The sequence below is a fragment of the Pangasianodon hypophthalmus genome, chromosome 9 (genome assembly GCF_027358585.1).
Source record: "Pangasianodon hypophthalmus isolate fPanHyp1 chromosome 9, fPanHyp1.pri, whole genome shotgun sequence".
In the NCBI taxonomy this organism is placed as follows: domain Eukaryota; kingdom Metazoa; phylum Chordata; class Actinopteri; order Siluriformes; family Pangasiidae; genus Pangasianodon; species Pangasianodon hypophthalmus.
In genome coordinates this window covers 8,502,388-8,528,869 of record NC_069718.1, presented here as the reverse complement: position 1 = coordinate 8,528,869, position 26,482 = coordinate 8,502,388, and the positions used below count along the sequence as shown (strand labels likewise).

At 38.3% G+C, this 26,482-nt stretch overlaps 1 protein-coding gene across 2 annotated transcripts; it reads right to left on the bottom strand.

Annotated features, from left to right (window-relative positions):
* Nucleotides 1–860: 860 nt before the first annotated feature.
* On the bottom strand, nt 861–26,482 carry atp7a (ATPase copper transporting alpha). Of its 2 annotated transcripts, none has more exons than XM_026919168.3 (23): nt 26,327–26,482; nt 23,846–23,972; nt 21,057–21,522; nt 19,022–19,747; nt 18,336–18,548; nt 16,647–16,810; nt 16,396–16,557; nt 16,091–16,167; nt 14,578–14,800; nt 12,007–12,240; nt 11,331–11,425; nt 10,859–10,986; nt 10,535–10,689; nt 9,529–9,663; nt 8,637–8,831; nt 8,304–8,486; nt 7,981–8,191; nt 6,799–6,945; nt 6,450–6,592; nt 5,566–5,769; nt 5,221–5,338; nt 4,982–5,084; nt 861–3,069 (listed from the first exon to the last, which is right to left on the bottom strand). In XM_026919168.3, exons 2-23 carry the CDS (start codon nt 23,963–23,965, stop codon nt 2,796–2,798), a joined length of 4,476 nt encoding a protein of 1,491 aa, XP_026774969.2. In that variant the 5' UTR covers nt 23,966–23,972; nt 26,327–26,482; the 3' UTR covers nt 861–2,795. The 2 variants fall into 2 exon arrangements, with proteins under 2 accessions (XP_026774969.2, XP_026774968.2); XM_026919167.3 differs by having other exon boundaries at nt 26,161–26,458.

Here is a 26,482-nt window from a genome sequence, read left to right as displayed (position 1 = left end):
ACCTGTATGCATTCAATAAGTTGAATTGATAAATGATTAATTAAAACAAAGCATCAGTAAATTAATATCTACATTGGGGTGCCATCTTGTGATATAGCCTACATTAGCAGATGAGATACAGCTATTGTAACTATGTAACAAAACTAGCATTATATTTGATTGTACTTTCAGTAAAGTTCTCCTTTTGATGAATGATGACACCATATTTTAAAGAAACACACAGGTTCAACTGCTTATTACAAATAAAATGGAGCTCATAAGCTGTAGTTTATTAGATATATTGTGTTGGATAACAACCATAAAATATGCCAAATTTGTGTACTATACATCACATTTACTCACAGCTTCAAACTGACTTTAACCTACAGAACACCAGGCAAGAAGAGCAATAAATACAGCAGCTCACTGCAGTGAAAACACTGTGGGCTAATAAAGACATTGACTGCACACAAGGCCTAAATTTCAATTCATTTGCTCCACTGGGGCCTTGAAAGTCCTTCAAAATAGCGATTGTGTAAAAAAAAAAAAGGCACAGTAACACAACTTCCCCTGTTCCCCCACCAGAGGGAACTTTAAGGGTTGGATACATTTCACAAGCTCATTGCTCAGAAAAAGGCACACATGCCAGACGAAACTCAACAAACAATAGTCAGTTGTCTCTGAAGGAGCTGTAGATTCTGATAAGCTGGGTTTAATGTGTGTTGCTCAACTGAAACAAATTTTACTTAATTTAATGTAAGAAATGAACAATCTGTAAGAGCAGGCAATGGAGCAGACTGGCAAAAAGATACACAGAATCATACAAGATACACAAATACTCATTTACAACTTACTCATATGCCTTATTTAAGGGCTTGCTACTTCAATTCATTGTGTCATATACATAATGATAATAAAGTTGACTTTTTTTTTTTAAAACTCCTGATATTATATTGGCAAAAAAACTGGATAAAGTTACTTTCCCACTGTGTGATTATAAAATATTCATTCTTTTCCCCTCCCCATGGTCAATATTTTAAAGCCTAGGGGTTTGCTGTAACTTTAATGTGTAACTTTAAAACCAGAAGCATCCTTCACTGAGTAGGGGGAAAAAGAGAAGAGAAAAGAAAAAGAAAAAAAAAAAAAAACCAGACCCCATGGCCTCAACATAATGCACGAATAGCAGCTCAAAAACAATCTACTTTCATCCATCACTCTCTATGGTTTGAAAATAAGGACATTCATATTATTCTAAAAATTCTGAAAATGGTCTCTCCGATTAGCATTAGCATGTTAATTGGTTAACATTATTTTATATAACGCACTGTATAAGTGTTTGATAAAATGTGATCCATTTGTTTTTAATTTTTTTTTCCTACTATTATGTAAACCCCTTCCCTAATTTAGAAACCTGTGCTAATAAGCTGCCACTATCTTTCTCTTGATTGAGTAATTTCTTCAGAGGTGTTTATTGTTTATTTATTGTTAATAAATCACCATTGTGTTTTATCCCAACTTGTCACCTGACTGTCACCTTGGTGTACCCACCACAACAGAACCCTAATGCAATTAGATCTAATTAAACTTACAAAGTTTGATTTCCTTAGCAGCTTTCTTCCCAATGACTTTAGTGTAATCAGTGAGTGATGAAAAGTGTGAATCTGGTAGAAATCAACTCTAAATCGTAAGATGATTCAAATCGTCATGGGCAGTTTCTCGATTTTCCGGCACATTATTTTAACTTGGCTTAAGTAGTGATTTGGGTTGAGCTACAGGGACAATTCAGGTGATGAAATTTGAAAAAGAAAGTGTAGAAAACCTTATAAATGAGAAACCATAACAGTGACAGAAGCACTTACAATTACTACTGACTCGGTTACTTTATCAAGGCATATCTGAATAAATAAATAGCAACTATGTGATTTTTTTTTCCTTCTAATAATTTCAGCAAGGGCTTGAGTATCCACCTCGCTCATTTGTAACATATGTATTTAAAAAAAAAATAAATAAAAGAAAGCAAAAAAAAAAAAAAAAAAAAAAGGCTGCTATATCAAAGAAGTAATATGACTGAGAAAGCCTGCAGGATTTGTTTCATCCAGGCTTACTAATTTTAATTAAGCAATTTTCACTCAAGGTTTTTCATTTCTTCTTTAGAGGTAAGAGGTCAAACGCCATCTTTGGAATGTGTTATATCTTATGTCGATAGTCAAGGCCCAAAATCAAAAACTTTACTGAGTTACTCTCTGAGGATGGAGTCAGAAAAGCAGCACCAAGGCTATTGAAGTTTGAGTATCTGAACACTGAGCATGGTAAACGTAACTAATGTACATTTGCTGATCAGAGGCAAAATTGTCAGTGGAAAAATATCTGGATAAATAAAATTATAATATCTCTAACTTCCTTTGTTACATTTCCTACATTATAAAGTATAAATAAGTGACATCATAAATATTTAATTAAAGTCTTAAAACTCAACACAATTGTCGCAGAAATAAAATGTGGCATGTCCAAAATTCTTTGGGTTGCTGTGTAGATTGTCATTTTAAAAAAACAGCCACGTGATCATCATATCTCTGATAGAGTTCCTACTTTTTCCTTGTTTTGGCTCTAGGTTCACACAGGTTACACACAGGGTGCCGCAGAGACATGGAGACTGGTGCATGAACTTCTAGTGAGAAGATGCCACAGCGAGTCATGCAGCTTTAAGCAGAACTGGTGTGACGTGTGTGTGCATGAGATCACACTTTGGCTCCTCCCCTACAGACTACAGGCATTGAGGTGTGTTAAGTAGTCATGTCGCTCTTGGTAACGCCCCATCAGACGATGTCCTCATCACAGTGAGCTCCAGCTACGAGCAGCGAGTGTTTGTCAGGCTCACTCAGGGCTATGCTGTTGAGTGAGTGCTTGTCTGAGCGCAGGGAGTTGATAGAGGCTCGGCTGTAGTTGACAATCCGGTCGAGTAAGCTAAGTCTGGGCGAAGGACGGCGCAGTTCGCCCATGCCAATGTGAACGCTGACGTCTGAAAGGCTGCCCTGTTTACGCTGCCCGCATATCTGCTGCTCCAGCTTCTCAGCACTGGGCTTAGTGTAACTGTTAAGATTAAGGAGAAGATACCAGACATTGCTCATGATAGAAAACAAACTGTATTATATTACATCTTCCTGCATACTAACTGTCATGCAGGAAACTGTCATGTAGGAATGTTATTAATTCATCATATATACCCAGATCCCTGCTATCCAGATACTCACTACAACAATCATAATCATTAGAGATTATCAATGTTATTACTAGTCATGTTATTTTGCAGTTATTATTTGTATTTGTATGTGTATTACTGTATTTGTTTCCTTCTGATTTCTTTTCTTCATTTTTTTTCTTGTCTTACAGACATCACATCTTAGTGCTGGTTTTCACACTTGTATTACTTTGTATTCTCCCTCTTTCATAGTATCTAATAACAGTAACAAAGTATTACGGGTCCTCTAAAGAGGGTGGATGGTGGCATTCCTCTCTGTTTGTTTGGATTACTTTGAACATGTGGCCTTACCACCCCCCAACAAACTTAAACAATATAACTAACATTACACACATAGTACATACAGATGTGTTTAAGTTTTTTTTTTTTTTTTTTAAATTTAAATTACTTTAATACAGGTAATGTCAAATCATACACTATATAGCCAAAAGTTTGTGGACACCTGACCATCACACCCATAGGTGCTTGTTGAACATCCCATTCCAGATTTAGTCCCCCTTATCTGTTATAATAACCTACACTCTTCTGGGAAGACTTTCCACTAGATTTTGGAGCGTGGCTATGGGGATTTGTGTTCATTCAGCTACAAAAGCATTAGTGAGATCAGGCACTGATGGTGGGTGAGAAAGTCTGGGGTGCAGTCAGTGTTCCAGTTCATCCCAAAGGTGTTCAGTGGGGTTGAGGTCAGGGCTCTGTGCAAGGCACTTGAGTTCTTCCACACTAACCTTAACACACCATGTGTTCATGGAGCTCACTTTGTGCACAGGGGCATTGTCATACTGGAACAGGTTTGGGCCGCTTAGTTCCAGTGAAGGGAAATTGTAATCCTACAGCATACAAAGGCATCCTATACAATTGTGTGCTTCAAAATTTATGGAAACAGTTTGGGGAAGAACCACACATGGGTGTGATGGTCAGGTGTCCACATACTTTTGGCCATATAGTATATTTTCTGTACCTTTCATCATACTTCTGTCTTTTCCACAGTAGCCCTTCACTTAATGTGAAAGGCACAACGACTTAATAATCTTGCATATGGATTCCTCTGAAAAAAAAACCTGCTTGTCTTCTTTTTTGCAACAGTTTTATTTGCACTGTTGGTACATGCTTAAATTTGACAAGCCAGTCATCCATTAAAAAAAATAATTCTGCTTGCTTAGCCTGCTGAGCTACTGATATCATGTACATGTTTGAGATGGCTATCTTGCTCTTGGCGGGTTGAAAACTCCTGTGTTAGTTGACTAGACTACCTCTAGGTGGTGCTAGAATATCAGTATCAGTGGGACTGCCATGTTTTCATTGTGATAAAGTTCAGTCCTTAAATATGAATCTCAAAAAGGCTGACAAATTGGTGCAAGCCATAAAGAGGAAAGCAGAGATGCCCACAAAAGTGTTTTTATTATTATTATTATTATTATTATTATTATTATTATTATTATTATTATTATATGCTGATTTGATTATCTCTTGATTTTTTTTTTGAGTATTTTTATTGGTTTAAGTTTTTAAAGAAAGAAGAAGTTTGGGCAAATCCAGGCAGAATTGAGCACTCCTAAAAATAATGAGAAATAGACACTGCTTTCTGATAAATTCACAGATATATACACATTTTCCAGAATGGATTATACCTGGATAGCACAGTACTGGTGTATGGATCCAGGAATAAGAATATTAGAAAATAACCTCAAAACCAAAGAGAATGGACCCTATAACATGTTTTACAGACCACATCAATTCACTCACCATTTGAGTAAAAGGGAGGAAAGGACCACAGACACAGAAGAAGCTGCCATAGCAGCAGAACCCATCCACGGCTGCAGCACCAGTCCTATCGGCATGAACACACCTACACAGAGAAGCAGCTATTAACATACCTGGATCAAGATATCAGGGCAACCACAGGATCTGTGACATGCAATCAAGCCATTCTGTATGGTGCCATTACCACTTGTTAAGGATGATTTTTCCATGTATGTGCTTACCAGCTGCAATAGGAATTCCTACAAGATTGTAGATTAGTGCAAATACAAAGTTAATACGGATCCTTTTGACTGTCTTCTTTGACAAGTCAATGCTCCCAACAACATCCAGGAGATCGTTCTGCAAAGAAAGTCAGGAAGCATTATGAAGAGTTAGCAGAAGTGCAGGAGAATACTAAAATACCCCAAAGTCTGTTTAATATTAATACTAAAATGTATCAGAATTACTGTGTTCCACTGTTTAAGAAAAAAAAATCAGTTCTTGTCAAAACACTGCTGTAAATAAAATAAAGAGGACATAAAATCATGTCTTCTGAGTCCTACAGTGCAGTGGGTGGAAGCTCTCACCCTGATGAGCACCACGTCTGCTGCTTCAATAGCCACGTCAGTGCCCGTGCCAATGGCGATGCCCACGTCTGCCTTGGCCAGAGCTGGCGAATCGTTCACGCCGTCTCCCACCATGGCCACGCGCTTCCCTGCCAGCTGCAGCTGTTCCACTTTTGCCACCTTGTGAGAGGGCAACACCTCGGCGAACACCTTCCTAATGCCAACCTACAGACACGGGCAAAAGGCACCAGGCCAATTATATACAGTATATATTTATAAAATACATATTCATCCATCCATCTATTTTATCCATCCATTTTATCTATATTTCCATCCATTATATCCACCCTTCTTATCCATCTTGTCCATGCATCTTATCCATCCATGCACTTTATCCTCTAATCCTATCCACCATCCATTTTATCCATATAACCATCAATCCATTTTATCCATCAATCCACCCATATTACCCATCCATTTTATCCACCTATCCATCCATCCTTCTATCCATTTTATTCATCCACTCATTTTATCCACCCATCCATTCTGTCCATCTATCCACCAACCCAATTTTATCCATTGTGCATGGTGATTACAAGCAGGTGCTTATGCTGTGGTTTTTTGTTTGTACATTCTTTGCTATTTAAATATATATTTTTAAATAAGTGCTGCACAACAACCCAGGTGTATTGCTGTGGCAGAAGCTTCAGACAAGTGCAAAGCAGCCAAAACAGGTTTTAGCTGTTACACACAGGTTTCATTTAGGAATAAAGAGGACAGTTGTGTTGAGTTTCACACTTTTACTTATCAAAGCAGGCACACAGAAAAATGGGCTGAATACAAGACTGAAATCTGAGTTACTGGGAGGCCTGAATTCATGTTGAAAAGAGAGGAGTGTATTGTACTTGTGCTGCAATGGCTCGTGCTGTCTTGCTGTTGTCGCCAGTCATCAGCACCACCTCCAGGCCCATAGAGGTGAGAGTTTGTACAGCCAGCTCAGCTTCTGGCTTCACCGTGTCTGCTATGGCAACCATGGCACACAGCACACCTGAGCACAGGTAAATATGCACAAAAGGTGCTTGAGAGGAGAAAACTAAGGCACAACAGAGTGAGGATAAAAAAGCCTACAAAAACAAACACGACAAACCTTTATCTCATGAAAATCGAATCCAGATTAATCACTGTTACAGCCTTATTAAATAAATATATCAGTGTGAATGATACTAAATGATTCCGGCTGGTGTTTTCACTAACCATCCACAGCCACCAGTACAGCAGTTCGCCCCCTCCTCTCGTGTTCGATCATGGCGTCGTCCACTTCAGGCCGTATGTGCAGGGCGTTGCGTCTCATCCACTCCCTGTTACCGATCAGGACTGTGTACGAGGCTGACTGCACCAAAGCTGAAACACCAGACCAGAAATACATCTGGTTTTTACTACTGAAGAGCTTTTGCAAATAAAATGAATAGCAGATAGGTAGGAGACTGTATTGCCTGTCAAAAAAAATTGATTTGTTAAATAAAAATATTATATCTGTAAGAATACCACTTCTTAAAATTCTTCTCAGGGAAGTTTGTTCAAAACCTTTTTTTCATACATGTATTCTCAAGAAAAAGATTATGCTTGCAGCAAATTAGTTTCTAAAATGAGACAGTGGTTAAACATCTTTTAACAAGCAACACAGAAATGGATATCTTGTCATCAATGTATTTAAATGACTGGAATCTTATTAATGTAAAAATGTTAAAATCACACACAAAGCTATGATAAAGCAGGAGTCATCTACTTGTAGAACAAGACCTTGATGTGGGCCCAGCAAGATATTTCACTGGACCAAACCATGCACTTGAAAAACACTGTAGCAGAAATCATCAACGTATGGGGGGAATATCTGTAGTTCAGTGACTCCAGATTTTTAAACATGAACCAGCAGCTTCTGTAGCAGATTATCTTTCGCAGCTAATCACATGCATTTATTTTAAATTATTTACTTGAAGGCAACTCATTGAGAAAGGGGAGATTTTACATAGATTTTAGTCAATTTTTCAAAAAAGTTCAAATCATATCTTATCTGTTCAGTGTCTACGTCACTTGTCAAAATTGGTAATGTGAAGCACTATTGCAAAACAAAAACATAAGTATATATATAAAGCCCTATGTGACTACAACAGTTACCTTTTAATGCTTAACTGTTAGTGATTAGTTCATGGCTATAAATAAGACATATACTATAAATTTAAAGTGCTTATGTTTTTGTTTTGCAATAGTGCTTCACATTACCAATTTTGACAAGTGACGTAGACACTGAACAGATAAGATATGATTTGAATATATATATTACATATATATATATATATATATATATATATATATATATATATATATATATATATGTAATATAAACACCCAGAATGTGTACCAGGCTAGAGGACTCACTCAGTGGCTCTGGGTCCATGATGAGCGGGTGAGAGCTGGAGCTGGCTCTGGGGTCACTGATCTGCACGAGGATGGCGTTGCGCTCATTCTCCTCACCGTCACTGTCCTCTCTCTTCAGCAGGCTCTCCATGTTGCTAACCTGGCACCTGATCCCACAACCCGGTACTGCTTGGAAATCAGTACAAGTGCCCAGTGACTCCGTGCCCAGCTCCTTAACATGAATACAAGCCCAGAATAAGATCAAACAGCAAATTCTTCATGATCACACACGGCCTTTGGCCAGACTCTACAGAAGCATTCATTAATTTTGTAAATGAGCAGACCTGTTTACAGAAGCGGGTGATTGCGGCCCCTAGCGGATGCTCGCTGTTGTTCTCTGCCGTGCCCACAATCGCTAGTAGTTTGGAGCGAGCCATCCGGTTCCCCTCCACAACCATCTTCACCTGCACTACTTTGGGGGTTCCATAGGTAATGGTGCCCGTTTTATCAAAAACAACAGACTGAATCTGAGGCAAAGATCAAACTTTTTTTCAGCTCTTTCCTCTTTGTACAGCAAAAGTCACAGTACATTTGCTAATGTAAAAAGTCTGGCATCAAATAAACAGTGTGACCAAACACACACACACCAAAAACTGTCCCTTTCTTTACTCCCTCACCTTATGTGCCGTCTCAAGAGGTTCCCCGCCTTTGATGAGGATGCCGTTCTGTGCCCCGACTCCTGTGCCAACCATCACTGCTGTGGGGGTCGCCAGGCCGAGAGAGCAAGGGCAGGCGATGCAAAGCACAGTAATAGAGGCCTGAAAGGCAAAGCGGATGATCGCCTCTGCTTCAGACACACTCCTATCATAATCCTGTAGAAAAAAAAAAAATTCTTCAGTAAAGTCATATTACACATAAGCTTCACAATGAAGTCACTTTTTTACAAGCGTGCAAAATGCTACTATTATTATTCTATCACATAAGCATTTAATGAATAATGTTATTCTCTAGGGGCACTTTCACACCTATTAGACTTTCTGCTAAGTCCGAATCAGAGCAAAAGTCAAAACATTTGTGTTTGCTATTTGGTTTGGTTTCACACTGCACATAATTAAAAGAACCAAAATTTCCAAAAAGAACCAAAAGCATTTATTTCCTTTTTTAGTTTGTTGGTACAAATATCCACTAGACAGGATATTTTTGCAGCTCTCTCCTATGGATCAGTTTGCAACTCGTGGCTCAGCAATTCCGGGTAGAATTGCTTTCTCACTGCAATCAAACCACACTAGAGTTCACTTGGAACTGGACTGAGACAACCTCACTCAAACTCTTTTGGGTCAGTTGTTTTGGCCCGCGCCCAAGTGTGATTGCTGTGTTCTCACCTGTCCAAATGAACCACGAGTGGGGAAAATGCACCAGCGTTCAATTCTGATATCAGATATTTTACTAGAACCACATCTTCAACAATAAACACACAAATAAAACAGTAAGACCTCTGCCATACAGACAAAGTATTCAAGCACAGAGAAGGGTCTATTTTTGCAGAGTCAGAAGCACAGCAATACTTACTGGGAAGTATTTCTTCACCACAGAGAAGTCTACAAAACCAATCACAATCCAGGCAATGAGGGTGAGCACAGAGACGCCTACAATAAAGGGGACGAAGTAGCCACTGATCTTATCTGCAAACTGCTGAATGGGAGCCTGGGGGTCAAGAGAGAGAAGCAGGTCAGAAATCAAAAGACGATGGTTGTCGTTCAGCCATCCAGACTTATAGTCTCATAAAAATAAGCATTAGTTACTCTCAGTGCACAAACAGTTTGAGACTTCAAGCACATCTGAAGGACTGAAACTGAAGGAAAAATTTGTTTTCAATTAACAAATTATTGTTGCAACAGCACTGGCACAATCTTAGTTTTTAAACCCAAATGACTCATTTGTGTAAAACACATTCACATCAAAAACCTGATTCATGGACTGTTTGGGGGTGTTAACTGGTTTCTAATCAAATAAAAACAAATAAAATTCAGTGTCAGTGTCATTAGGCAAATCAAAGAAATATTGATTTATAACACTGAAATAGTGTACTAAATGTCTGCTGCTTTTGAGAGAAAGCTGTGTTTAGCTGCAGATGTTGGCTTTATGTCTTAATAAATGTTCTAATTTACTTCAAAAATTAATGAAACATTTACTTCATAGTTTTGAATCCAAAGCAAGGTTTGAATATAGCCTTCATTGAAATGAACAGGCCTCATCCAATACAAAACATATTACCAAAAATACATAAATTTACCATAAAGCTGTGACTTTCATCTTTACACCTTTACATAAAACTCATAATGTGGTTTTGGGTCAAAGTGACATAATACTCTACCAAACACAAATAAATAAAAACTCTATAAATATAAATCATAAACCCAATGTACACAGTGAATAAAGTAATTTGTGCCATAACATGCTTTAGTACAAAAAAGAACAAATTACAATTTACATTCATTTATTAAAGAATATAAATAAAAATTATTAATTAAAAAAAACATAAAATGTGCATAAAGACATTCTCTAATAAATGCACCTTTGAGGTCTGTGCCTCCTCCACCAGCTTGACAATCTGGGAGAGTGTAGTATCTGTGCCCACATGCGTGGCTCGGATCAGCAGAGAGCCGTTCTGATTGATGGAGCCTGCGATCACTGTGCTTCCTGGCTTCTTCGTCACGGGCATGGCTTCACCTGCAGCACAGCACAGTTTTAACAACAATCCGCTTGTCTTCCAGGATCAGTTAACAAAAAATATCAACATGAGTGAGTGATTTCTTAATATTGAATATTAACTTAAAAATAAATTATTAAGAGATTAATGAGTATGCTGCATAATTAGGAAGATCTATGTATGCCTAACCTGTGATGAGCGACTCGTCTGCCATCGAGTGCCCTTCAATTACTCTCCCATCTACTGGGAACTTTCCACCGGGCACCACTTTCACTATATCACCCCTCTGCACCAGCTCCACATCCACCTGCTCTTCACTGAGACAGCAAGAAAGAAAAATACAGGAAGAGAGCTTAATGGGCTGTCTTGTTAAAAATGTTGGACGGCTTGAAGTGTGTAGATCTTCTAGGGCTTATAGACTGAGAGGCACCAACATTTATAAAATGAAGAGGAGCAGCAAGGTTGATACCCAATCCTTCCATTTAAACTGAAGATTACCTTTAATGTAACAGTTAGGACAAAAATAGTACCTCAAATAGAAGTCTTAATCAGTATTATCTGAGGATCATGGACAAACACAGTAAGCAAGGGAATATTAAAATGGTAGTGGGTTATATGCTTAAAACAGAGAACTGAAGTTACAGAGAAGAACATTAGGTACCTCAAAACAGTCATTGTGTCCTCATTTAAAGTGACAACAGTGGCCTCGGTCGCCTGTAAGGACATTAGCTTGGATAGAGCTTCTGATGTTTTACTCTGTGATTAAGCAAATACAACAGACAGAAAAATTAATTATTCCCCAAGAATACATCACATTTGCTATTCAATTTAGCTTCCAAAAATACCTTATAAAAATCTAAAAGTGTACATATAAACAGTTCTACATACATCTTTTCTGTGTTCAGTTTGTACTCTATTTGACTGTTTAAATCTGCATTTAAGACACAACAATCTCCCTGAAGATATAATGATCTGATTATATCCTGGCAAGGGACCCTTGAGCAAGAACCAGAACCCTCATCTGCTCAGTGGAATAGTAACTCGATTTGGATAAAAGCATCTCCCAGAATCGCTGAGCAACTGTGACTGTAAGTGGTGCTGATACAAAATACTGAAGTACTGCAGAATGACAGTTGGTTTTGGTTATTTACACAGTTAACGTTCAAATTTCAGTGCAACTATGATTGTCACTTTTCTTTTTCCATCAGTATACAAGATAACGTTAATGCATACAAAATAATTTCCAAGCAAGATGATAATATACTGTTAGCAAGTCAATACCATTAAGAACAATAAAAGTAAAATAACTTTTTTAACCTCAGCTTAAGGAGCTGTACCTTGGCTATTTGCTCCAGCCACCTTCCCAGTGAGATGAACACAAAGAGCATTGGTGGTGTATCAAAGAAGGTGATGGGGTTGAGCTTTGCCTTCTCTATCATGGCCACCATCAGAATGACCACAGAGTAAGTGAAGGCTATAGAAGTGGCCAGGACTATCAGCACGTCCATATTCGCAGTCCGGTGCTTCAGTGCTTTGTATGCTTGGGTGTAGAAGTAACGGCCTCCTATGAACTGCAAGGAACAGTAAGCAAACTTTAAGTTTTTAGATAATTCCGTCTCTCTAAAATCTAAGACACAGCGTTGTATGTGTCATGGTGTGCTCTTTAAAATGTTTAATTTACCCATTAATTGCATTTACATTTATGGCATTTGGTAGATGCCCTTATCCAGAGCGACTTACAATAGTGCTTTGAAGTCTATCAAAAATACATTCTGATATTGGCTCGCTAGGTCACAAACTAGGAATACCATCAGTCCAAAACTCTGTTGGGGAGTTTTTTTTTTTTTTTTTTTTTTTTTTTTTAAAAGTATTTTATGAAGAGGTAAGTCTTTAGACGTTATTTGAAGACTGCCAGTGACTCAGCTGTTCGGACATCTAGGGGAAGTTCATTCCACCACCTTGGTGCCAGAACAGAGAAGAGTCTCGATGCATGCCTTCCTTGTACTCTGAGAGATGGAGGGACCAGTCGAGCAGTGCTAGAGGATCGGAGGGAGCGTGGTGGCGCTCGAGGTGTGATAAGTGCTTTGAGATAAGTGGGTGCTGGTCCGTTTTTGGCTTTGTAGGGCGAGCACCAGTGTTTTAAATCTGATGCGGGCAGCTACAGGAAGCCAGTGGAGGGAGCGCAGCAATGGGGTGGTGCGGGAAAATTTAGGAAGGTTGAAAACCAGTCGTGCAGCTGCATTCTGGATCATTTGCAGAGGACGAATGGTGCTCAGAGGCAGACCTGCCAGGAGTGAGTTGCAGTAGTCCAGTCTTAAAATGACAAGGGACTGAACAAGCACCTGTGTGGCCTGTGAGGAAAGAAATGGACGAATTCTTCTGATGTTATAAAGGAGAAATCGACATGAGCGTGTTAGATTAGCAATGTGAGAGGAGAAGGACAGTTGATTGTCCATGGTTACCCCAAGGTTGCGTGCGGTAACCAAAGGCGAGATCAGAGAATTGTCTAGGGAAATTGCAAGATCCTGAGATGGGGATGAATCACATAGGATGAACAGCAGTTCAGTTTTGGTGGGATTAAGTTTCAGCTGGTGAGTTGTCATCCATGATGAGATGTCAGCCAAACAAGCTGATATCCGAGCAGAAACATGAGAGTCTGAGGGAGGGAAGGAGAGGATGAGTTGAGTGTCATCTGCATAGCAGTGGTATGAAAACCCATGTGAGGATATGACCGCACCAAGAGATCGGGTATAGAGGGAGAACAGGAGAGGACCAAGTACTGAGCCTTGTGGAACACCAGTGGAGAGTCTGCGAGGAGCAGATGTGGATCCCCTCCATGTCACCTGATATGACCGATCTTCCAGGTAGGAAGCAAACCATGCTGTCATTGCCATGCTGCACCACGAATTCCTAGGCTCATGAGGGTGGATAGGAGAGTCTTGTGGTTCACCATGTCAAACGCTGCTGAAAGGTCAAGGAGGATGAGAACTGAAGACAGTTTGGCTGATCTAGCGGCATGTAGCTTCTCAGTGACGGCCAAAAGGGCAGTCTCTGTGGAGTGTGCCGGTTTAAAGCCAGACTGATTGGGATCTTGGAGGTTGTTCTGTGAGAGATAGCAAGACAGCTGATTATAGACAGTCCGTTCAAGGGTTTTAGAAAGAAAAGAGAGAAGTGATACCGGTCGGTAGTTGCTGATGACAATTGCCATTGCCATGCCCCTGAATCCATAAATCCTGATCCTTAACATTATAAGATATTAAACAGTATGGGAAACTTCTCTGCAAACTCATGCAAAATATGAGGAAGTACAGCTGCTTTCACACTTGGCATTTTTTCCCTCAACCACCAGCGCATGTTTTATGTATAATGTTATGGGAAGCAGCCACAAGGTGTTTGGAATGCGACCACTTTTTAAAAATGCTGCCAGCCTTTTAATGTCACAGCAGAACACTTCCAAACGTTGAAAAAAGTTATTTTCAGAAAGGTGTCAAGTGACGTCAAGTGTTTTATACCTCCTGACCAATCACAAGATGGGTCACAAGATGGGTATGAGTATGTTTGTGAATTCTTTGAATAAAAGATCAAAAGGTTAAACAATAAAGACAATTTTTCACAGTCTTCTTTGCTCATATTTAATATTAGCGGAGGGCATTGTGTGTGCATGTGTGTGTGTGTGCGCATATATATATATATATATATATATATATATATATATATTCTCCTCAGTGGTAAAACTCCCACATCCAGACAGCAATAAATTTACCAAAAGAAGGGTGAATTTCTAGTGGGATGTATTACTTTTGTCAGCAAGACATCTCATTTCTACATTAAGACCATAACAACTATTATTACACTTTCCATATTACATAACATGGATTAGGGCAGCAGCTCCATCAGCTGTGCTTTACCTGCACAGGCAGACAGAAAAGGAAGGAGAGCAGGTTCATGATGGACAGGCCAGGGAGAAGCTGTCTCTCCAGGAACATGCTGGAGTGGTACATCTGCCTGTCCTCCGGTGTGGCGTTGTGATGGTGCATCACCTCAATCTGGTGGTCCACCACCATCATGTACATCATCATGCCCATAACAGGAACACAGAACACCAGGCTGATGAGGAAAGATCTCCGCCACCTGGACGAAAACAACACATAACATATGCACAGTGCTGTTAATGATTAATCATTTAATTTAAACAACATTATAAAATTAAACGACTTTCGTCTTCTACTAGGCTACTTTAAAAAAAAAAAAAAAAAGTTATTTGAAGAAATTTTTCATGATTTATAATTTGACAATTTACCATGAAGCAGTGTGACATGAGTTCACTGTGGGAGCATTTTACAAAGACAACATTGTGCATTGCTGACGTTCTGAATTATAAAAGCAAAACTAATTTACCACAGTGGCATTTGTGCATACCCACTGAGCTCAGCAGCATGCACTGAGCTACTAAAAGTAACTTTTTGGTTAATTTATGTTACTAAAAGCTATTAACAGTTGAGTCCAAATTAGCCTATGCATGTTACGTTAAGCACTGATTTTTTTATTAATAAAGATATGTTTCAGTAGAAAAAATGGGTTTGTACGGTTTATCATCAGTGCATGACAGCACACAACAATCACATTTTTTACACAAGTACACTATATAGCCAAAAGTTTGTGGATGCCTAACCATCACACCCATAACAGCTTTTTGAACATCCCATTCCAGATTTAGTCCCCACTTTGCAGATATAATAACCTACACTCTTCTGGTAAGGATTTCCACTAGATTTTGGAGTGTGGCTGTGAGGATTTGTGCTGAGCATTAGTGAGGTTAGGCACTGATGGTGGGTGAGGAGGTCTGGGGTGCAGTCAGAGTTCCAGTTCATCCCAAAGGTGTTCAGTGCAGTTGAGGTCAGGGCTCTGTGCAGGACACTTGAGTTTTTCCACACCAGCCTTGGCAAACCATGTGTTCATGGAGCTTGCTTTGTGCACAGGGGCATTGTCATGCTGGAACAGGTTTGGGCCTCTTAGTCACAATGTATGGAAATTGTAATGCTACAGCATACAAAAGCATTCTACACAATTGTGTGCTTCAAACTTTGTGGCAACAGTTTGGGGAAAAACCACATATGGGTGTTATGGTCAGGTTTCCACATACCTTTGGCCATATAGTGTATTATCACAGGACCATTAACCCAGTTGGGGACACCTCCGATATATTACTTTGTATTGGTCAATGATTAACTGTTTTTAGTGTTCTTCAGCATTAGCAATAATTAATCAAGGAAATTCCTTAAATTTTGCAACCCTAATATGGCACATATGAAGAAATATTGTTTCATAATAAACAGCATAGTTAACACACAAGGTTGAGTACTAACTTACTCTGGGATTTCCTTCCCTTGAGATATTAAATGCAGTGACTGTTCCACTTACTGCTGTATCTCTCTGCTGTGATCCAGATGACTTCCTGGGCGATCTTTCTTCACCAGAGAGGCTTCAAAACCCAAATTCTGTCAAACAAAATCAAGCAACTTAAATGTTTGTAAACTAAAAATGTGCTACTTCATTTCACTATTAGAAAAGGTCTCAACTATAATAGCACTAAGCTATATATATATATATATATATATATATATATATATATATATATATATATATATATAATTTTTTTAATTTTTTTTGCTTTTTGATGTCCTTTTGATGTTTAAAATCTATACAACTGAAACCACAATTCTCACCTCAATCAATCTCATTATGTCCCGAGGGCCCGTCACCTCCGGGTCATATTTGACATGAGCTTTGTTTGTTGCCAAGGCCACAGAGGCGTAGACGATGCCTTTCTGTTTCATTAGGCTAGACTCGATTTTGTGGACACATGAGGCACATGTCATCCCTCTGACCTGTTGGTCCAAAGACACAGAGCTGTTAGATTTAATTATACTTTTTTATTCCTTCAATCCTATAATAAGTCCATATAATAAGTACACACCACAAGCTCAAGGGTGCCATTGGAGCCATCATAGTTCTCCATAACGGAGGCAGTGAAGCCCAGCTCTTTGATGCACTCCGCTATCCTCAGCGGGTCGATGACACCGGGGTTATAGCGCACTTCCGCTTTACTAGCCATCAGCGCCACCAACACAGAGTGTATACCTTCAGAGAAACCACAATTCATTAATATTAACAACTAATTATCTACAGTACTTAAGCAGGTATATTAATCACAGTGTAAATCTATCTGACGTGGTGAACCACACTGGTATTTGTGTTCATTCAGCAACAGTTTCCAATCAACACTAATTTGAAAATTTGTCTAACTGGGTGCATCATTTGAAAATAACTTTACGATATTATAAGATAAGCAAGCAAACATTCCAAAACCAAATGAAATTCAAAACTGTGAGGCATATATCAAAAAAATTGTATTTAAATAGGGTATAGCTGGGCTATGTTGGCAACCTTTTTTTTAATATATGTATTATTACTAGCCATAATCATTAACCCAACTGGTAAAGGACCTGGCATACTAAGTACCTCATTAATCAATAGCATATGCTATTGCAATCATGAAGCTTACAAGACTTTATACATGTACTACAACACTTTGGTTTAAATAATTAATTTAAATTAAGCATTAAAAGACAACCTAAAAGGAAAAATTCCCTTTTTTAATATTCTTGTCTTTCCTTAGTCAGATTCATTCCTGCACAATTCATCTGTACTAATCTCTTAGACGGCGACTGTCACTTCCGCTAAAGCACAGTGACTTTTTCTTTCTTTTCCCCCCTCTAAATGGCCTGTGACTACGTCACAGTCAGAGTCATGAGACTCATGTGACAAAAATAATAACCAATCAGCAACATCATGTTGTGATGCTTGTTGGGGTGAGAGCAAACTTTGGCCTTGACACTGGAGTCATTGCCTTTGGTCCTGGCTGCATGTACAGGCTCAAGTACATATAGACAGCCTCCTGGGAAGAAAAATTTTATCTTTCTTCACTAACAAGATATCATGACTGTGTTGGTTGTGGGGTGTAAGTGACTGCTATGATCTGACTCCCTGATTGTTTTGGAATGTCGACATAAGTCATAATCCACTCAAACACTCGTGGTCCCTCTCATCTAGCCAGATATAACTATTCACTTGTAAGCACCTCATGTTATGAAAGAAATGTTCTGTCCTTGAGGTTTATTTACATTTCCCATTATTTACTTCCAATTTGCATATTTTACCAATATCTGTTGCATTACATGTACTCTGCCATTAACACACTTGAAGAACGACATTTTGCTAGTGTCTTAACATTATTAAAGCATTGATCATCAACAGCACTAATGCACTGAAAATGATGCCACTTATACTATCAATATCTTCACCTTCAACTTGTCTAGCTTAAATAAACACTCTCACACTGCTACTGCGACTAACTGAAAAAACGAATTAATAGCTAGTGGAGGTAATTTGCATGGTTTTGATTTGCATAATACTAACAACTGGTCAAACTATTTTCTAATTCCATCATCATCCAGATTAGAAATTTTGGTTTTAATAGGGTAGATAATGGCAGTGGTGGCTTTGTGAAATACCACTGAAATAGTGCCTCATGAGTCATCTTGCAACTATGTGTGTACAGTAAGGCTTCTGGGAAAATTTTGATTTTCAACTCAGCGACTCTCACCAGGCTCGTTTTTGAGGTTCCTCTCGATGTTGGCTACGCATGAGGCGCACGTCATCCCACCAATCTGGATGAAACATTTGGAATGTGTATTTGTTGCTGACTCAGCATCGATCTCCACTTCCTTCTCCTTTTTGGTGGAGAGTGCGGGGGACGAAGCAGATTTCTGTACAGATGGAGGACTTTTCGCTTCTGACGGCACCAATGAATTCGTCTCTGTTTACCACATACATGAGAAATAAAGTCACACTGACTTTAGTTAGGTAAGGACTTAGAGCATCCAAAAACAGCAAACATTACGATCTAATCCGCCAAACAATGATAAGGTGGCACTGCATTAAACAATATGCACAGTCAGCAAGATGTTTTCTCCCTTGCAGAGCTATTTATTTTTATGACCAAAAGACTTACTAGGGAAAAAGATCTTGCGGTCAAGATGACCTTAAATTTCACTGCTTCTTGGCAGTGTAGCAAATCTAAGCCTTTATCTAAATAAATAAACTTTAAGGTGGCTATATAAAAGCAATTTTGGTAGGAAGTCATGGCATCAATCCAGTGTAGATAACATTTTTCTGACCTAAATTAAACTGGAGCATGAAAAGTACTCATAATGCACACAAAACCTTTCGTAATCATAATTCATAACAGATGCAGAAACCAAAATAATAAAAATGAGCACAGAAGCTCACCAGGCAGAAACGCATCAAAGCCCATATCCTCAATCGCTGCTCGCAGTTCTTCCGATGTGATGATCAGTGGATCGTAATCAAACGTACCCTGATGGTTAGCCAGGGACACCTGAGCTGATCTCACACCTTTCTTCTGAGAGATGGTGCTCTCAATGGTCTGCACGCACGAGTTACAGGTCATTCCCTCTATGTGGATTTGAACTACAGAATCCAGCGGCTGCAAGAAGTTAGATGACGTCGCGAGGGATTGTTCTGAGGGAGAAGCTGGTGATGTGGCCTCGCATAAGGATAACTGGGTCTTAAATTTCCCTGGTGGCAGCACTTCAATGGCCCTCTGTAGCTCTAGTGCCGTAACTAAATTTGGATTGTGCTGGATTACAGCCTGTCCCTTCTCCAAGGAGACCTGCACCGAGCCGACTCCTAGCAGCTTGCCTATATTGTCTTGGATGTTCACCACACACGAGTTACAATGCATTCCTGTAACGTTTATTAATGTGGTGATGGAGGTGGTGAAGTCTACAGCCTCCTCACTGGTGCTCCCCTCTGGAGAACAATGCATAGATCGTGAGGCATTTAGTAGGCGATCCAATGAAGAGAGCTGTAACTGACGAGGCTTGGACTTCACCGAGGCCTTGAAGCCTGCTACACCGATCTGCTTCACGATCTCATCCACAGTGATGAAGTAAGGCAAGTATGACACTGAGGCTTCCTGGGACTCAAGATTTACTTAGAATAAAAAAAATATATGTAATATATTATAATATGTAATAATAATAATAATAATAATAATATTAATAATATTATAACAGTTATATTATTTTATATATATATATATATATATATATATATATATATATATATATATATATATATATAATAACAAACTTAATGACAGCAAAATATTAAGGCTTGTTCAAGTGTTGAAAGTAGTTGTTTTCAATATGCCTACGAATGTTTTTAGCAATTCATCTTCGGTAGTAGTAACTAAAAGTGCCTCATAATCTTGAAGACATTTAGTCACTTATTAAAAGGGACTTTGTCAGTTCTGCTTCAACAGTTCGTCACTTATATTAATCATTTATAATCACCTATATTAAATGGTAATTCAACCATAAAATGATTCAATTGTATAATCGCAGTACTGCTGAATTCTTGAATTTGGGCAGAAGGTGTTCCAGCTGTAATTTAAATCATAGGTTTATATGAATATTATTGTTTTAATATTAATATCTCATTCACAGGGACTCTTATGGCAGACAATCTACATAATTTAATTGAATAATAAATGGAATTTTAAAATATGTTGTTTTTTTAACAAATAAACATGTATAATCGCTGATGTCATAAAGCTTTCTGTTAGTAAACGTTTAACATCTATGAAATGGAGTCTCGGGTGTCAGTTTTCCACCATGGGAAAGTCACCAGTTTCTCAGTAACATGACTAGCTATGTTTTTTTGTGTTATTAATTTTATGGGAGAGAAAAAAAAACAGAGGTTGGTGAGAGAATGACTGTTTATAGCTGCAATAAAGCAACTGACCAGGAACTAACTTGTTTCACAGACGTTCCATAACATTAAATGTAAATATAAATGGCTAAAAACATGACACAATGTAATTGTAAAAAAAAATGTAATTGTTGGCAAATTGCTGTTGTATAAGAGGAATAAAACACTTCATAACTTCTGTAAAATAATCCACTTTGGGGTGGTAACAGTAACTCTTCTCTTTGAGCCATATCACAACACCCCGTCACAAATTATTTTCCAATTACAGCATGCCCCGTTATGTTTTATTCCTTACATTATTTACATGTATTCATGTTAATTGTACATGTACACTGTCAACATCTTGCCACATTTCAAATTTGCACATTTAAATGCATTCGTTACTGATGAAAATGAACTGATGAAGTCTCTTGGATATGTGGAGAAATGTTTTCAAAATCAAACCACAAGTCCAGTTGTCATGGCCTACTACAATTTTTCAAACTTGAATACAGTTATCCTTTAACACACTGATGGTATTTAGGCTCACCTTTAATCTTCTGAACTCCTTTTAACTTTCCAATCTTGCCCTCAATGGTGGTGGTGCAGGACAGACAGGTCATGCCCTCAATGCGCATCTTCAGCAACTCCACACTACCAGAACTACGGGAACTTGCCTGATCTGTGGAAGTGTTGCCAGAGTTGGACAGTGTATTCAGCATTTCCTGGATTCTCTCGACACTCACAAGACCTGGGATGAATGTGACAGCGAGGTTCCTGTCTTCGCCATTCTCCTTGGCCTCCAGTACACCCTTTAGCTGGCAGAGCTGAGAGAGAGATTCTGCGCTACAGCTGCTGACAGGAAACAGCCCCGTTTCTGTTTGAACAACCGTGGCTGGAGTAGCATTTGTTGCACTCGACTCAAAGCCCATGTCCTCAATGGCGTCTGCTAAAGATTTCGGAGTGTGAAGTGCTTGGTCAAATATCACTGTGGCATTCTTGTGCTCCAAGGACACCTGTAGTACAAGAGAGGCACAATAATTGGGTTTATTCTTAACCACACAGTCTTTAACTGTTTAATGGCCCAATGATAAGCTGTAAAAATAAAACACAGAGCAATGAAGCCTTCGTAACCGTTGTTAAAATCTGCAGATCTATGTGCTTCCTGGCACATTTGCCTACACACACTGAACTAAGTAATCTCCTCTGACACAGTGAGAACTTGTGATTCACTGCATCACCTGATCCACAAGCACAGGGCTACACGTGAGCAACAAGACTGACTGGAGACCTTTTAAAAAAAAAAAAAAGAAAAAAAAAAAAAGAGAGAGAGAGATATGAAATCATATGAATTCTAGGTTGAATGAAAACTAGGGCTTTAAAGTGGCAGCAGCCTTTAGTAGCCTCTAGTAACATGAACTGAGAACAGCACTCAGAGTCTGCTACGTGCTAGTGACATATCTGTAGATATTTAATTTGCTACAAGGCACTGACATGCTCACTTCCCCAAAATGAAAAGTCTAATTCCTGGTCATTGGTGTAACAAGTCAAAATGTTCCTGGTTCCTCTTGAACTCAAAACTAAAACAAGTACAAAGAAAGTAGTATACCCCATTCATCAATAAGGGACAATATGTGACATGTGACTCTACTGATCAACAGTGACACAACCGGTTTCTGCCTCGGAAAGGACAAAGCTCTCGTACACACATGCATAATATCATTATCTGTTCTCTGACTTGAGCCTTCAGGGGAACAAGGCGATTAAGGAAAAGGGCAGCTCACATTAACAATAATTTGGCTGCATCTCCGACCCATACAGATGAATGGCTTTCCTCAATTATGTGACAATCCCTCAGGGAAAACACTAGTAAATCCTATTACGAGGTTTTTAGTGTTCTTGGTGTGTGCATATAGACCACTGATACTGAGTATCATAGCCATTAACTGATTCCCAGAACAGAAACGACACCTACATATTTCATCTGGGGCTTTATTGGGTTTACAATTACTGCCTGCCATTGATAAGGTGTTTTTATGACAGAGAAAACACTAACTGCATTGTCAAAATATAATAAATTATTTCATCAAGTTGTTTTCCCATCCAATTGAACATTTTGGTTTGAAGTGTGAGAATTTGTTCATAAATGTCACTTATTTGCTTTTCTTCATCTCTCTCACTGCACTCAGTCTCTTTTTATGGCTTCATCTCAAGGGTCAACTAAAGAGCATCTGCTGACACTGAAAAGGAAGATTGTAACAGTCACTGTACCATAAGCACTTTCATGTTATTGCGAAAGCGGCCAGATCAAGTTAATATGATAGTTCTTTTGCAACTTGCCACAAAGGCAAGAGAGAAATTAGAAAAAACCTTATGTTAACCTTCATAGAGCTTGAGCCTTATTTATCAATCTTTTAGCAAAGTTGTGTGTAAATGTTTTCATAGGCCAAACTGAACTTTCCTGCCAGATTAAAAAAAAAAGTTTCAGTAACACTGAGTTTCTTAGTATTCTTGTGGGTATGTTAAAAAAAATGCAAATCACCCTCTAATTACCAAGCTTGTGCATGACATTTCAGGTTTGCATTTAACTGATGCCCACAAAACACCATAAAAGGCAAAGCTCACACAGAACTGAAAACGACAAAATGATGGCTAAAAGGTGACAGGGCGCCTCCTAAGTGTGGCGTGTACTGAACCTTCCAATAATGCAGATCAGCAACTACCACACACTAACGCTTTCCTCCTTTTATACGGTGCCATTACTTTTCTCCAGTCTTAATTTATAGATTTGTCCAAGACTTCTTCCTTTCGAGTCATTAATTTTCACTAAATTCATGTGTGCAATTGAAATTAATGATCTATTTATACTTGACAGCATAATTTGCATTTAAAATAGCCAATTAAACGATTAAGCCTATCAATCAAGCTTCTCATTAGTGAGTGTCCTATATACTCCAAATGTCTTTTCTCAATTTGTCTTAATGTGTTTTGACAACTGTTCTGGACTGTAATGTTTACACACCAGGCACTTGTCCAGCTTTTACATTTTGTGAGCAATCAGTGATTGCTGCCTAATGCACTGTAGAAATAACACAGATTTTCTATTGGAGAAGTTTGATATGGAATTGTGCAATGGACGCTCAAGTGTATATTCATTTTTCCTGCATTGTTGATGTTTTCAAGTCCTCGGACAACTGAGAAGCTCTTTGATATGGAAGTGTGTTATAACAAAGGATACAGAACACTATTTGCACCAAACTTAGTCCTGTATACCCCTGCTACCAACTGGTCAATACATTTACCGTTTGTTATTTGCATAAGAGTACGATGTATCATTACCTCTATGTGGATTACGCCTGGCAGTCCCCCAATCTGCTGTTCTATGGTCTGGACACAGGAGCCACATGTCATCCCGTCCACACACAGGGTCACGGAGCTCAGCCCGCCTCTGTACATCATGCTTCCTCTTTAGGACACAAAAATACAACACAAAAGGCACGTTAAAGCTAAAGGTGTTTTTGATAAGGGGACAAAGCACCAGAGGATACAAACAGCCTTCCACGTGGTCCTGTAAAGCAAATATTAGGTGTAGGTTGTAGCGCACATGGTACACATGGTTACTGGATTGATTCAAGTGTTCCACTTTCAGCCTTTTCGCCCTGTTGTAGATAATTATGCTAACAATATAACTAGGAACAATACCTGGTTTCAAGTAACAATAACAATACATAATGTGATCCTTATAAAGTAACGTTGCACCAAAGGAGAACTGAAAGTCAAAACTAGCCAAGCAGTCATTAGGACAACCTGAATGAACCTGAACACAGCACACACATTCAATTTATTAACCATGTGAACATTTTACAAATGAGTAACTGATACATAGATAACAGGTCTTCATTGTAATACTCAGTTTACTTATGCAGGCACAAAACTGAAGCAATTTAACACGAGTCAATAATACATTGTTTAAAAAAATATATGTGAAATAACACCATCATAAAAAGTAAAGGTCTGTGTCAAGGCCTTACTTGTAAGCTGATCTGAATAAAAGCATTTGCCAAATAAATTATGTTTGTAGATTTTGATAGTTAAGACAGCTTTACAACCTGCTGTTCAAATTACCAGTTTATTTAATTTAGATAAATATGGGAAATGTTCAGAGTATCTATGACGTCACTCCTTATAAATAATCTGTGTGGACTTTGTAAATTTGAAGGCCTTCACAGTTACGTATTTATACAGAAATAAAAAATAATAGCTGTGTGTCCAAACTATTGACACTTGACACTTTTTCTAACATAATAAAATAGAATAAAATTATCTACCAGTATCTAATTAATTGTAAAATGAAGGACACTGAAACAGTTCAGTTTTTAAATTTTAACAGTTTGCTTTGCAATCTGCCAACCCAAGCAAAAAGACTAACCGAGTATTAACTATTCCCACGTACCTTTTCTAGTGTCATGAGTGGCTGTAAGTATTCAGACTTATAACTCTTCGCAAGTCTTATGTTCAGACTTATAACTCTTCGCAAGTCTTATGTTCAGACTTATAACTCTTCGCAAGTCTTATGTTCAGACTTATAACTCTTCGCAAGTCTTATGTTCAGACTTATAACTCTTCGCAAGTCTTATGTTCAGACTTATAACTCTTCGCAAGTCTTATGTTCAGACTTATAACTCTTCACAAGTCTTATGTTCAGATTTATAACTCTTCGCAAGTCTTATGTTCAGACTTATAACTCTTCGCAAGTCTTATGTTCAGACTTATAACTCTTCGCAAGTCTTATGTTCAGACTTATAACTCTTCGCAAGTCTTATGTTCAGACTTTTAATAAATCTTGCAGCTCAACTCCACTGAACAGAAGTTTACATATGACTACACTATTATATGTATTAATCAAGCTGTCAAACTTAAATGGGAGAGTCAAAATACTGTACTGTTTTGATGATCAATACGAATGTATGATTTTAATAAGTGAAAGAATAATGGTATAAAATGTACATTTTAAAAAAATGATGGTGGTGTTTCCACAACCAGCTCAACTCAGTATAGCTGTACACATGTCTACACTGTTATATGCATTAGTAAAACTATCAAAATTAAATTACTGTACTGTAATTTTATAATAATAAGAAGAAGAAGAAGAAGAAGAAGGAGGAGGAGGAGGGTGCTTTTCAATCAGCTCAAACAGATCCCAAATCTCTATTTAACTGAAGCTACATAATAATAATAATAATAATAATAATAATAATTTAAACACTACAGTTTATATGTACAATACTGATGTTTTCTGTTCAGATAAACACCAGATAAAACCACACAAAACTTTGATGACTAGAGTCCACTGTAGCTAGATAAACAAATTCAGCTAATCCACAGTGTTGTGTGTGAACGACTACACGGCGAAAAAGTAAACAATGTAGACAAAAATACAATAATACAAAACATACTACTCAAACTACTGAATAAAATATATGCAGTTGACTTAGTTAGCAAGCTAAAAAAGTCAACAAAAATCCCATTCCAGCTAAACCTAATTAGCTATCGCCAGCTACGTGGTTTTCTAAGTACCGTGTAGTCCAGGCTAATGTTATCTAACGCTGTACAGCTAGCAGGAAACAATAACAGACTGTTTATATAATTATTACCTTTTTAATAAGAGTATCCACGGCGGCGTTAGCTAACAACAACCCTCACACACTTGGCTTGTTAGTAAGATAGTTAGTGAGACTCCTCCTCATTAAGCAACTCTCCGCGGTGGATAAACACTCAAACACCGACAGCACTGAACAAACCATCACACACTGTACTCACAGCAGTGAAATAAAACGCCCAGTCCTTCAGCGAGACTGTCTCTTCTCACTGTCTAGCCCATTTGAGAATTAATGAAATGTCGTGAGCAAGACCTGTACCGCACGTATTATCAGATTAAGGCTCAATCCCAAATCGCCCACTGATTTAAACCTAGCA